General features: G+C 51.2%; 6 protein-coding genes across 6 annotated transcripts; 1 reads left to right on the top strand and 5 right to left on the bottom strand.

The window, feature by feature from the left end:
* Positions 1-458: 458 nt before the first annotated feature.
* Positions 459-1,381, bottom strand: LDX57_010312 (SDR family oxidoreductase; the record flags this gene model as incomplete). Its single annotated transcript, XM_046092066.1, has 4 exons — positions 459-644; positions 695-851; positions 906-1,013; positions 1,074-1,381. The coding sequence occupies 4 exons, from the start codon at positions 1,379-1,381 to the stop codon at positions 459-461; spliced, it is 759 nt and encodes a 252-aa protein (XP_045948043.1).
* Positions 1,382-2,154: 773 nt separating this feature from the next.
* LDX57_010311 (uncharacterized protein) lies at positions 2,155-2,712 on the bottom strand (the record flags this gene model as incomplete). The annotated part of the gene is made up of 4 exons (XM_046092065.1): positions 2,155-2,260; positions 2,350-2,397; positions 2,485-2,561; positions 2,638-2,712. The coding sequence occupies 4 exons, from the start codon at positions 2,710-2,712 to the stop codon at positions 2,155-2,157; spliced, it is 306 nt and encodes a 101-aa protein (XP_045948042.1).
* Positions 2,713-5,355: 2,643 nt separating this feature from the next.
* LDX57_010310 (MFS transporter) lies at positions 5,356-7,055 on the top strand (the record flags this gene model as incomplete). Its single annotated transcript, XM_046092064.1, has 4 exons — positions 5,356-5,478; positions 5,575-6,367; positions 6,426-6,473; positions 6,523-7,055. 4 exons carry the CDS (start codon positions 5,356-5,358, stop codon positions 7,053-7,055), a joined length of 1,497 nt encoding a protein of 498 aa, XP_045948041.1.
* A 156-nt stretch (positions 7,056-7,211) lies between these two features.
* On the bottom strand, positions 7,212-8,745 carry LDX57_010309 (uncharacterized protein). The gene has a single exon (XM_046092063.1). The coding sequence runs from the start codon at positions 8,266-8,268 to the stop codon at positions 7,429-7,431; it is 840 nt and encodes a 279-aa protein (XP_045948040.1). The 5' UTR covers positions 8,269-8,745; the 3' UTR covers positions 7,212-7,428.
* A 370-nt stretch (positions 8,746-9,115) lies between these two features.
* LDX57_010308 (uncharacterized protein) lies at positions 9,116-9,748 on the bottom strand (the record flags this gene model as incomplete). Its single annotated transcript, XM_046092062.1, has 1 exon — positions 9,116-9,748. The coding sequence occupies one exon, from the start codon at positions 9,746-9,748 to the stop codon at positions 9,116-9,118; it is 633 nt and encodes a 210-aa protein (XP_045948039.1).
* Positions 9,749-10,867: 1,119 nt separating this feature from the next.
* LDX57_010307 (alpha/beta hydrolase) lies at positions 10,868-12,703 on the bottom strand (the record flags this gene model as incomplete). The annotated part of the gene is made up of 6 exons (XM_046092061.1): positions 10,868-11,038; positions 11,096-11,762; positions 11,812-11,923; positions 11,977-12,239; positions 12,289-12,330; positions 12,384-12,703. The coding sequence occupies 6 exons, from the start codon at positions 12,701-12,703 to the stop codon at positions 10,868-10,870; spliced, it is 1,575 nt and encodes a 524-aa protein (XP_045948038.1).
* Between the last annotated feature and the right edge of the window lie 859 nt (positions 12,704-13,562).

The following is a 13,562-nucleotide window of genomic DNA, read 5'->3' as shown; positions in this document are numbered from 1 at the left end:
ATAGAACACAAGAGCTCAGGTTTGACTCAAACTGCAGATTCTACGATAATTGATGGATCTGTTTCATGGTGAGCACCGAGTATGACCGAGTAGTGCGGCATTGTTCGGATGTTTAGAGCTTCGGCCCTGTTCGGCGCTCGGCGTTGTTCGCTGGTCGGTGCTGCTCGGCCATAAAATTGACTTAAGCTGCGGCTTTGTTCGGTGATAGCGATATCGTCTTAGCCTGAAGAGAGCACATAAATAAAGTTATTCAGCTAATACGTAGTCTAATACTCATATCTTGTGTATAGTTTTCCTTATGAGTCCTTTCCCCGATCAACTACGGCCTGCTGTCGCATTCCGAACTTATTACGTTCGCCGTTGAAGTAACACCTGATCTAGTTAATGCAGGGGATGTTTTCGCTTTAGTGTCAACAAGGTAAATTCATGAAGTTCAACGTATCAGATTTATCCCTAGTCTACCAAGGCGCCTCGGCCCCGTCGTACCGGTTCAATCCTTCGGCCTTCTCCCAACCATCCACCCTAATGTTAAAGAACTTGCCATTATCCTCTTTCGTCACACGGGCCAGGATTTCCAGAATGCCATTGGCGCTCTGATCGGTCGTCAGATCGGCACCAGATCCACCGAGGTCAGTCTTCACCCACTGGACACTTATTAGCTTGTTTCAGTCAACATCGGCTGATAGGGACTTACACCCGGAGAGACAGTCACGAATGTAAAGCCTTGATCCGCGAATGACTGGGCATATTGCACTGTGAGCATGTTCTGCGCCGCTTTGGACACTTTGTACGCGGGGACCGGGAAGAGGCTGTATGTCGGGGACATGGCGATGGAGCCGAGGCTTGTGGATCTGTTATGTGTTAGAAAGGGACCGACCTGAGAGCTGCTTTCGGGGCGCACTCACATATTGATGACTTTCTTCAGGTTTCCTTCCTGCAAAAGAGGTAGAAATGCACTGGTGACGAGGTGTGTGCTTGTCACGTTCGTCGTAAATGTCGAGTCCAGATCATCCCTTTTACATATCATATGAGTATATAGCCAATAGTTTGAAAGCAGAAGGAAGCAAACGTACATATGCTCAATACCCTCCGGGGTATAGTTCATAATGCCGACATTGTTAATCAACACATCTAGCCCCTTGTCCCCGAGAGCCTGTTCAACCTCACTTGCCGCCTTCGTAGTGCTTTCTTTAGACGTCACATCGATACTGACGATCTGTACACGCCCGTTCGACCTCGCAGCCAATTGCTTGAGCTCGTCTGTCTCGGTGCGCGCAGCAGCAAAGACCGTGGACACCTCCGAGACAGGCTTGGAAGCTAGTATCCTCGTCAAGGTGAGGCCAATTCCTCGCGACGTGCCGGTGATTAGGTAGGATGCCATTTTGAAGTGTTTTGGCTTTTTTTGAACGATTTCTCGAGAGTGACTCAATTGTTTTGAAGATGAAAACGACAACGATGCGCCACCACGCTCCCTTTATGCCTTTCGCGACCACTGCAAAAACTGCATCGTCGACTGCCAACAGGAATGTTCATCTTGCTTTGAAATCAAACTATGAGGCCATCAACACTTTGTTGGGAGGGTTTGCTTTGAAATCAATCATTGGCCCCCAAGTTTGAGGCTGGTGCCGTTATGGGGATACCTTCATGGCGGTCCATTATTGGCCGCCCGTGGGAATCTTAACCGTCTTAAAGGTGCCGCGCATGTCTAGCGGGTTCTTCTTTTTACGGTCTTGTTCATTCATGGAGGATTATCAATCAAGTTGGTTCGAATTGGGTCAATAGCTAGTGAATAACAGACATTTTCTGTGCCAGGATTGAAACATTCTCGGTGACTCTTTTTTCGAACCATGTTTCATCACCTCTAAAACCTCACGGAGCTTGAACAAGAATATCTACGCGAGCGATATCTTTACCGGCCAGAAACGCCCATGAAAAACAAAGTCTTGGCAAGGATTTCGCTACATCATGTTACGTCTTACTGTTTATCTTCGAGTTCCATCAAAACGTCAATTTCATTCAATCACCCGGCTCGATGTCCCTTTCCTCTCCCCGGTATCAACTAACAAACTAACCACTACCCGCAACATCCCAATCTTGGCTCACTTCCTGGCCGGGCTCGATGGATAGATGAATGGATGATAATCACCCACCCACTCACTGCATGGACGGATCATGGCACACCATACCGCCGACCATAACAGGGGGGTTGAAGACGCGCGCACCCCTCTCAACTTCCTGGGTGGCAGCAGAGTTGCCATCCCTGAGACAGACATATATCAGCATATTAGAAAGGAAGAAGGACGGGGAAGTACCAGAGAAAAAGAAGAGAAACGAAATGAAAAAGCTTACGTGAAGAGCGCGCAGCGTGCATTGGTCTGGAGGGTGGTCATCATGCCCCTGTGCTTGTTAGCATCCGTCCAAAGCTTTTATGTTTGAAGACAATGCTGAGACAGCATGGAATGAAATTGCGGATCTGATACTTACGGATGGTCGAGAGGAGTGTAGACATCCACTGGGATGTTCTGGGTGTAACCACCCATGTTGTCCATAGTGTAGGCGATCTAGTAAGACGCGACGGTAAGTAGCTGTGGCTTGGAGATGGGATCTTTGTCAGAGATGTGGAAGGAAGAGCTTTACCTGAACGTCCACTGCCAAAGCAGAAGAGGCAAAGAATGCGACCGCGGCAGCGAGGATGGAATTGGTGAAGTGCATTTTGTTTTGGCTTGCTTGGGTTGTTTGGGTTTTGGTTTGGCTTTGGGAGCTGAATGGAGATGTGATGATGAGACTGATGGATATTAAAAGATGGCACCAGAATGTAGCGCCCTTTTATGCTTTGCGGATGGCCGGTCAACCTAAGATTAATTAGAGAGCTCATCACATCTCCACACTCTGACCGTGGGAAGACAATACTCGCAATTGTTCGGAAGTTGCTAGATGGCTGCTCGGCCACCGAGGAGGCGTGGAACGGTAACTACTAGTGAGCCGAAGCCTGTGCCTATTGGTAGAGTTCGACTCTGTGTAGGTCAAGATAACACGAGAGGACCGGTGGCCGTTATCATGGACGGTAGGAGGTTGGGTAATGACACCACGCAATCATTGCATTACCCTGCCTGTCTACCCCGGATAGATATTGCAACTTGTGTTACTCTCACCGGCGTCCAAGATGTGATTTCATTTATACAATGCCAAAGAGGGCATTTAAGACTAGTGTACACTGTAGCCAAGTCACCGAGGGCGCGGAAGACGGTGGCATGGTTCCATCAACAATAAACGTTAGATCCGATTTTGTATTACATTAAGAAGGCCCGTTTGGAAAATGTAATCAAAGGCGCTAACTCAGTAGAGCTCCACTTGTAAAGTGTCGGAGCAACAAGGAAGAAAGAGCAAAAATGGCAATCATGCTAGAATAGCATGTCACATTTGTTGAAAGGCCCGGGAAAACCCAGCACAGTGTCACAATCGAGTACTATCTAGCAGATGCGAAAAGGCCTAGCGAATATGGCTATTTTCCGGCAGACTTGATCATCAACGACGTGTACTGCGTTCAAGATAATCTTTACTATCAAATTCGTTATTGGTAGACAGGGATAGTGGCATAGCCTTGGCCAGGAACGAGCTGCTTTGCATCTTATGGACCAGTCGCGCTTCCAACGTGAAAGCGATTTCCTTCATGACAGGCAGTGCTTTTCTCATCATCGTCTTCTTTTCAGAAACCTGTGAAGCCTAAGAAGCAAATAACGCCTCCTGTCGGCATCCGTCTTCGACTGTGGGCCCGCGAGGTTCTGTGCAACTGAAGGCAAAAGCCATCGCCGAAAGCATCATGCAGCCACTCGATGTTGGCCAATGCAACAAGAAACGGTAGACGAATACTATGAGTCCTATAGGGTGTACTGGATTAGTTTCATAAATAGAATCGATCACAGTTAGTTAATTTGGCAGTTGATTAGTTGGTGAGTGTCATGAAGAAGGAGAATGACATGGATAATTTAGTCGAAAACGTGTTAACCCCTTTCCAGTTACCTTATTCGACCCAGGATATTGTCCTAGCTGTTGATTCAGCCCCTCACGGAATTCGCAGTTGCTTTCGAGTTGTGAACGATGACCCCTCCACAGCTGGGAGTCAACAAAGAATAGGGTTATCCGACTCCGTGCAACTTATATTGTGTTGGTGCACCAAAAGCCAGCCATTCGTTGACGTATGGGTCACCTTGTGAGGGTTGCACGCAGCTTGATGGACATATCGGAGTGCGGGGAAGACGCAGCGTCGGAAAAGCACAGGCAACTCTTCACTAACTGCATTCCTTGATCGGTTGCCGCGTTGCCCCTCATGTAATCTTCCTGGAAACTACAGTCTTCCGCGGGCGAATCATGTCTTCCTCGATGGTCGCCCATTCACCAGCTCAAACACGATCGACAGGCTTTCCTTTGGGCATGGTTCTGAGAGTTTTGAAATGATGGAGTTAGCGGTGACGAGCGACTCTACCCAGCTGTTCATTCCTCGAGACTGTAGGCGAATTGATGAACTGGCCGATACGTGATTCATCCTGAGAGAGGATAGGGAGCGGAAGAAACATGAAAGAAGGCCGGATTTCTCAGAGAGGCAAGAGAGGTGTCACGTGTATAGGAACTCTCCGATGATCACGTGCCAGGAGAAAACATCTCCGGAAACAGATTCTGGGCTGTCTTCTTGCCATACCTGCACATCATCACATTCTTGATTCCAGTCTTTCCACTGTTTCCAGACCACGAATCAGGTCTGAATCATCCGGGCAATATGTAATGCCGGCAAGTGGGTTCCTTCGATCTCATTCCGCGCAAAATCAACCCGCAACCAGACTCAAGCATCCCACGGTGCTGAAAGTGGAGCCGTCGCAGACCATGAGTCAAAAATTCTGTTCTTGGCCCACAGAATGTCTGTTACAGGGCGCAGGGCGTGACAGTCATCTCAGAACTCGGACAGTTGTCCGAAGAGATCATAGCACGAACAAGATTCGAAATTTACGCATCATATCGTTCATAGACATAATGACATTCAAACGGCACGCGCGAATATCGCAACTGGCCTCAATTGACCAGTCGCTTGGTGCGCTGGCCCTGCGAGGGGCGGACAGTCAGTGGCATCATCTAGACCACCGCTAAGGTCTTTTTCTCCCAATTGCTGCCCACCGGGTTGCCGAGGTGGGCCATGATCTTCACTTCCCAACCAGTCGCGTTGCTTCGACCCCGTAGCTCGGAACGAATGCCGTGGTCTTTTCCTGTTCCGGATTTGTAAGAGAACAATAAAACTCTTCGAGTCCCGCCTTCAATCGTCCGTGTTGACGATATTGCAAGTCTGGAATCGCGGATACGTTGAGTATGGCGACCCTCACTGTATCTGAGAAGCCCAAGGAATGCGATGCACGCCCGGTCCCTGCGGATATGGTCGACCTAGAGCCCGTGACGGAGAAAGGTTTCGCTAATCCTACTAAATTCTCGACGGTAATCACTTCATTTCCTTATGTTTAGTTCTTGACTGTTTGGGTTTGGTCTATTTTCTGTGTCTATCTATGCATATGTCATTGACTCATTATGTAGAAACGAAAACTTCATATCGTGCTCGCCGGCATTCACTTCGTGTTCAACAGCTCGTTGGGGTCCTCTCTTCCCTCCGGTGCCCACGATGCTCTGGCTGAGTATTTCGACATTCCCAGCGACAGCCTGAAGATGGTTCTTCCGACGTCGTTGTATATGGCCGGCTTCGCCATCGGGCCCGTTATCTTTGGTCCGATGAGCGAGTACTTTGGTCGGAGATCGGTATTACTCACCACGTTCACCATGTATCTCATCTTCACCATGGCCTGCGCATTGGCGCCCAATTTCCCGGCACTGTTGATCTTCCGGTTTCTTTGCGGACTGGGAGGGTCGGCGCCCAATGCCGTCCTGGGCGGCCTGTACTCGGACATCTACGACAACCCGCACCAGCGCGGCGTGGTGATGGGCTGGTTCATGTTCGCAACGACGTTCCCGCCTCTTCTGGGGCCTATCATCTCGGGTTTCGTGTCGACCGTCTCGTGGAGATGGACCTTTTGGGCAGGACTCATCATCGCAGGCGTGGGATATCCGCTTCTAGTCACCATGCCGGAGACGTACATGCCTGTGTTAATTCAGCGGTACGAGAAATCTCTGCTGCGCGATGAGGAGAAGTTGTCGGCATGGGAGGAGATCCGTGTGCAGACGCACGAGTTCTCGCAGAAGATGGGCTCGGTGTTGAGCCGGCCGTTCGTTATGATCACGCGAGAGCCGATCGTGTTCTGCTGCTCGTTGTATCTTGCCCTGATCTACTCCATCCTGTACCTGTACTTTCAGGCATACCCGATTGTGTTCCAGCGTATGTTCTCCTCCCAGTCATTTTGAAATGGCAAATGGCAGCTAAGCTCTCCTCCCAGAACTCTACGGTCTATCAGCCGGTATCACCGGACTCGGCTTCCTCCCTAGTAAGTCCCACCCCTCAGCCCAATAAACCCCATTTTTAACAACATACAGTCCTCCCCGGCTCGATCCTCGCCTTCAGCGCCTTCGTCCTCTACTCAAAACACCACACCAAAGCCACCCTCCAAGGCAAATCCTGGACCCTCGTCGAAGAATACCGCCGCCTCCCGCTCGCCTGCCTCGGCGCACCCACCATCCCCATCGCCCTCTTCTGGCTCGGCTGGTCCGCCCGCCTCTCCATCCACCCCGTCATGCCCATGATGTCCGGCGTGTTCTTCGGCTTCGGCTACCTCCTCATCTTCATGGCTCTGATCAACTACCTCACCGACGCGTATAAACAGTTCTCGGCCTCCGCTGCCGCCGCGGCGAGTACGCTGCGGTCTATCTTCGCTGTGTGTTTGCCGCTTGCGACGACGCCGATGTATACCAAGTTGGGTATTGATTGGGCGAGTTCCCTGTTGGGGTTCTTTGCGATTGCGGTGGCGGTGATCCCGTTTGTTTTTATTCGCTATGGGGAGTGGATTCGCGGGAGGAGTAAGTTTGCGCAGGCGGCGGCGAAGGGGGAGGTTGATTTTAGGAAGGGTTGATTGATTCTCCTGACCATTGCGGTATGATGGGGAAGGACAAAGTAAAAGTGATTCATCAGCGTTGCATTGGATTTGCGGTTATTGGACACGACCAAAGTTGAGGTGAGTAATGCTTAATGGGCTAGTCGGTTAGCATTAGATTTGTATAGATTAAAAGCAGATACCCATAGAATATAGAATGCATTCTTTCGATGGCAAGCAAGAAACACGCAGTGATACAGATATCTATTAGCGCACGCAACTCCAAGGCCTACGTAGACAAGAAACAAAAACAACCGGGGTATCTCAACCAAGCACAAAACAAATCCAAGCCGCAAAAGCAAGACAAGAGGAGAGAAGAGAAAAGCCCGACCAAGACATCTCAGTCACCCCCTCATCCCCCATGACCATGACCATGGCCACCATCACAATCAACATCACCATCCATAGTCGCTGAATCCGAACCCCCCTTCCCGCCCTCCAAACTCCTTTGAACATGACCCTTCGGCCGATAAAAACACGCGCCAAAGAAATTGAAAATACTACTCGCCCTCACCACCATACAAAAAAACAACACCAGACCAGTAACCACGATCTCCTCCCGTGCACGCTCATCCTCCGTCCTCTCGCCCAGAAACTCAATCTTGCCCCATTTGCGCACCGCCCACACCCGACTCGAATACCGCGCCACAGGCAACATGTCGCCGTCGAGCAGGATGAAATCCCAGTTCTTAAACCCGCTTGTGGACGTCCATGTCATGGTCTCGGTCTGGCCGGGGACGCGCGAGAAGATGGCGGATTGGTAGGTGTAGGAGGTGCGGAAGCGTTTTGTGGCCGTGAGGGGCTGCGAGGTGTTGTGCAGTGTGTAGTCAGGGTTTATGCTGAAGGTGTGGAGGGTGCCTGTGCCGAAGGGGGGAGAGTTGGGAGGGGCGTTGGCGTGGCGGAAGAGCATCTGGGGTCGGCGCGTGGATTGCGTGTCGATGCGGTAGAGGGCCGAGGTGGAGGGGTCGGGCGAGCTGGAAGAGGTGGAGATGGGGCTGATGATGACGTTCCATTTTTTGAGCGAAAAGTCGACTTGCAGCGCGGTTTTGGGGGGAGGCATCATGCTCTCTGCTATGGTGGGAGAGGTGAGTTGATTGTGGAGTTGAGGTTGAGAGTCACGGTTGGGTTCAGATTCAGACTCAGGGTGAAGGTCTGATGAAGGAGGGTTTGCAAATGGGTTTGTGGATGCCATTGTGATTGTTGTTTGTTTTGTTGTTGGAGACCTGACAAAATTGAGGATCTGTCAGGTGAGTGTAGGATCACATCCTGGGCAGGTGACAAGAGATGGAGAGAGATGGAGAGGATAAATAAATGAAGAACCCGCGAGGCAGTACAAAACCCCGTGACGATCAGCTAAACCCCTTTGAGAGCCCTGCGCCGCCAAAGCCAATCAGCACGTGTGTCGCGTCGTCCCGATCAGGCAATGGTCGTTGAATCCTTCTGGAAGGGGCAAGTCGTGGGGGCGAAGCTTTCCTTCTTATCTGATTTTCCGTTTTCTTCTTCATGCCTTGGCTGACAGCTGTAGATTGCCTCCTTGCATCAGAAGGGCTTACCTGGTCGCTGTCACTTCACCGATTTACCTGTCTTCAACTTTTTTATTCGGTGGGCGTACTCTATTCGGAAGCGGAATGATGATTTTTCACCGATGCTCCAGGGACGCACTACGAGGCATGGGACCTGAGTGTATCCATATTCCATAGTGCAGACTCCATACGGAGTAAATCGGGGTCTATCCACTTAGTCCCCGTAGGGCTTAATTGAACGGGGCGTTTTTAATATGCGAATTAAAATTTCTGGTGTGGTTTACGGAGTAAAGGTCCAGAAGAGTTCGGTCAATTTATTATGTACGGACTATTCCTAGGTACAGTCTCAACCCCCATATTTCATAGCTTCACATTCAATCTTCACTCGTCTCGGCGTATATATTCATCCGTCTGCTTACCAGATCCCCATCCCCTTGGATGTCTTCACAACCTTCCCCATTCACAATCCAGCGATAGAGATTCAAGCAAGGTTCGTCGACAGAGAAGAGCAAAAAGTTACTCCACCCACTCAAACGACAGCACGGGAACCTGGAACGGCTCCGCCGTGCAAGTCGCATTGAAGAACGAATCATGCACACAATTCAGCTCGAAATCCGTACGTCCCGAATACGTGATCTTGCGACCATCCTGACACTCGAGCGCATGTCCGCGACCCAGCTGGTAATCCAGATGGCCAACACTGGCCTCCTTATTCGAGGTTCCGTAGAACGAGACCACACGGCCCAGGCTCCGGTCCGCGTAGCCGCAGTTACTGGCACCGTTGCCGATATCGTGGATGCGGTAGCCGATGTACTCGTCGTGGCAGTGCAGGCCGTCGGCGAAATCGATGTCCAGCGTCTGAGGGGGTCCGTAGCCCCAGGGCTCGTAGTTGGGCATTCCCGTGTAGCAGAGAGGAACCATGGTGCCGTTGCAGATGTCCGGGTCCGGTTCGCACCAGCCGCCGTTGCAGAGGCAGCCCTTGGCGGAGCGGTCGGCTTCGTTGTGGATGCAGTCCAGGCTCTTGGAGCCGTTGTGCCATTGGAAGTTGTTAATGGTCCATCGGGGCAGAGGGCAGCCCTCTGGGGGTTCGATGGATTGGGAGAGGGTGGTGGTGGTGAGGGCGAGGATGGTGGTGAGGAGGAGACGCATTGTGACGGTAGTAGACTTTGGTGGAGTTGGGAGAGAGAGTGAAGTGGATGGTTGGTTGTGAAGACGGGAGGATGATGATGATGATGATCTGGGGAGAAGATCTCGGGGCGATCGATCGACTTTATATCAGAAAAAGGGAACAATGGCTAAAATTAGTAAATCGGTTCTTTTCGAGCCCAATGTAACACGAAATCAGCTAGTTACTACTCAGTCGACTCCTCAATGAGACCCTTTTCGATTTTTACTCCTATCAATCTGCGGAGATCAAAAGTCCCAGGCGAAAAATGAAAACATGAAAAAAAAATCAGCTCAACCCAAACAAAGCAGTATAAGCGGATAAGCCCGCTAAGGGGAAACAGCGCCAATAACACGCAGCCCTAAAAGGCCGTAGTGCCAGACATGTCTTGGACTCTTCCCCGTCATTGGCACCGCACGGGTCTTGGCGTCGACAGCTTCGCACGCTAACATCAGAGAGCCAGAAGAGCCGAGCCTTGGGTCCCCCTGGGCGTTGCCGAACTGAGAAACTGGTCCTGGCGCAGATTATGATTTAGCCAGGAATACGAGAACGCTAATCTATCGAGATTGGCTGACTGTGATCATGTCTCTGATATCGGCATCGCTGTCTGTGCTTCGCTTCTGCATGTCCCTGGGCCTTGCTGAGGTGGCGACAGGGCTGGAGGCATGATTGGGCGTGGCGTCGTTTGGCTTTCCGGATCAAGAGTCAAATGCTTTGCTGATGATGACCGATGAGGGATTCTCCTAGAGTGGGCTGATGCTCGGACAGGTAGTAGTAGGTTGTCAGTGTATACAAGTGGTGGTGAAGAAACTTGACCACTGAGATTGGGATGGTAGAGACATTGGCTTGAAGGATGCACGTTGCATTGTTCTCTGTGTGATAGATCCTGACAGAGTCATCGGAGATAGTCCGATGAAGATGTCATTCCTGTCGCAGTCGCAAGGTTGGATCAATGCTACAGAACAATAACCGGTTTGGAAGTCTTGAATTAGAAATACGTATAGCGTCGGATGCACGATATTATAGACCATGTAGACCTCCTCGCCTACTCAATCCCCGCTGAAACCTGACAGAGAAAAACAAACATCAAGAAAGATTCTCAGTTACTGCTCACCCGTACCGAACTCCTCGAACACCTTTTCCCATCCCGTCTTCCCTGAGTACAGCGACGTCGAAACATCGCACTTGGTGTTGGCGTCCGGAAGAGTGCCATCGCGGAAATATGCCCGGGTGGCCCTCACAGTGCAAACAGATCCTTGCTCCAAGCTCCCATGCTAGTAAATATTGTCAGCTCTATGCATCATCATCATTAGGGTCCAAACATAACCTACCCCGTATCCATCATGTTGTAGCACCACGCTGCCCTCAAACGTCGAGCTGACATTCCTGGCCGACACCAACGGCGTCACCGGGTCAAATGTGTTCCCGATAAACAGGACCGGCGTCTTCGTCTTCACTCGGAAATCCCCGTCGTATCGGTCCTTCGGGGCCAGTTTCCAGTGCGCGCAGATCATCGGCACAATGTCCGCAGTGTCGCCGCCAAAACGACTTGCGTCGTGTCGTCCCTGGATGGTTCTAGCGATATCTTCAGGCGAGGATCCGGAACCGAACGCATCGCTGCATTTGATGCCGAACTGGGCCTCGTCTTCCATGCCCGATGGTTGGCTGAGTTTGATGGTCAGGTACTCGGCGATGGCCGTCTGGTTGCCGTTCAACAGACCGTCGATGAATGAGGCAGTCGTGGGCCAGAGGGTTGGCGAGTAGAGGTCGCTGAAGACGCGCGATTTGACTGTCGTGTAATCGATTACCTGCGGGCCTACACCCGGTAAGGTCACGGGGTAGGGTGCGTATTTGATCTTATCCAGTGTGGCGTAGAAACGCTCCTCCAGCTCATCGGCTGTGGTGTTTCTGCCAAGAGGGCACTGATCAGAGGCATCGACGCAGCCGGCGAACAAACCTCGCAAGACCTTGTCGGAGTCGGCAAACAGTTCTGTTTCTCTGAATGGAGTTAGTCACCATGTTAGGCTGAATGGTAGGAGGTACGTACTTGTTCTGGTAGAACTCATGCACGTTGGCAACACCATCAAGAACCATCTTATCGATCCGATCCGGATACATGGCCGCCAGTGTCGATCCCAGAACCGTTCCGTACGAGATACCTACCCATTTCTGTTAGCCAGATTCTTATTGACATTACATGATTCAAACCTACCCCAGTACCGCAACATCCCGTCCTCATCCAAGGCATCCACGACGCTCATCAAGTCTCGCGCAGTGGACCCCGTACTGACAAAGCTGCCGGTCCGGTTCCGCGTCGCATAGCACGCGTCGGCCTGGAATTTGCTGTTGACCCACAGTTCGCCGATCGTTGTGTCCGAAGCGTTTCCAGCACGAGTCCGGTATAAAAGACTGCTGGCTATTCTTTCAAGCTGGGTGTTGTAGCATGAGAAGCGGAGGGTGTTGTTTCCAGTTCCTCTGCTCGGGTTAGGAATATTCCTCCATTGATTTGGTATGGGTAACATACCGTGGAACGACGGCGATGAGATCGTGGTTGCCACCGATTATACTACACTTTATGTCAGTGTTGGTATTTGTGACCCGAGATGGGAGAAAACTCACGCTGGCAGAATTTCCCGATACGCGAACAAATTAAGACGTCCATTCGCGCCAGGTCCCCCGAAGTTCAACAGCACACTCCCGTTCGACTGGTTGTTTGCGGCCGGCAGCCGGAATAGTTCCAAGGGGACAGTTGCGTTCGAGATTTCACCCGAGTAGTCCAACGGAACGGTCAGATTGCCGCATTGCAGCGGAGAATCTTTGTCGTCGGGACATTGGTGCCATTGGATTCCTTGTTGTTGTCGGGACTGTCGACGCAAGGGCGTTGCCTGCGTCACGGCAATCAGAGACGCTATGAGAAAGGTAAAAGAAAATGATATCATGTTGGTAGTATGATGGGGTTGTCCCTGTGGAAGAAATATTTCATCGTGAACTTGAGCTCTTTATATACATTTCTCTTCCTAGTCTCTTCTTCGACCATGCGACCCAGAATCCTTCTATCGTCAGACAAGAGTATGACGGCGGGGCGAAGGTCCTAGACAAGGCTCCTGAATCACTCAAGGTCGCTTGGCATCATCTTCAATTATTACCTGTCCGGGGTAAACGCAGCGGTTCCACGTGTAGAGCATACGAGAAGCAAGCAGTCTTGGCCAACTGAGTTTCCACATGGAGTAGTTCCGGTGGCAATCCATCTACGCCCCCGGGGCCGAACAGTGGATCGGGATCATGACATGAGCCAAGGCGGGCGTGGCTATGACAGCCTCGTCGGTGGGGCCAGCAGGGCGTTGGATGATGCATAGCAGGATCATGATTCGGTCGCTCGGTCTATACCCAGTAGGATCAGGCATCGGTAGCTAACCAGGATTCTTGGCGATGATGGTGCCAATCCTCAAGGTTTGAGGGAGTTGGAATTGACCATCCTGTTTTCGGTCAGGTCAATTCAGGAATTCTCCTTCTCTATGCAATCGCTGACCTTGCTTGAACATGTTTCAGCCTTATGCCGAGCGAGGAAACATGTCCCGATGTGCCATGTGGCTATGGACGATGCAGCAATGCATCAGCCAAGGGGAGCTCGCATGTTGAATCTCCTATCATCTGTCGGTTTCAAGGTCTTCCCTCTTGTCCTGATCAAGAAACCTGATGGGATGTTGTTGGCGGTGACCAGCTGGGGGGCCTACACATTCGTTGCTCAGAAGATGGCCTCGAGTCCAGAGACTGTTATTTGGCCTTTCGTCACCCAGA

The sequence above is a fragment of the Aspergillus melleus genome (assembly GCF_016097325.1).
Source record: "Aspergillus melleus strain CBS 546.65 chromosome Unknown contig6, whole genome shotgun sequence".
NCBI classification, from domain to species: domain Eukaryota; kingdom Fungi; phylum Ascomycota; class Eurotiomycetes; order Eurotiales; family Aspergillaceae; genus Aspergillus; species Aspergillus melleus.
The sequence above is the reverse complement of the archived record's forward strand: the minus strand, read 5'-3'. Positions and strand labels throughout refer to the sequence as shown.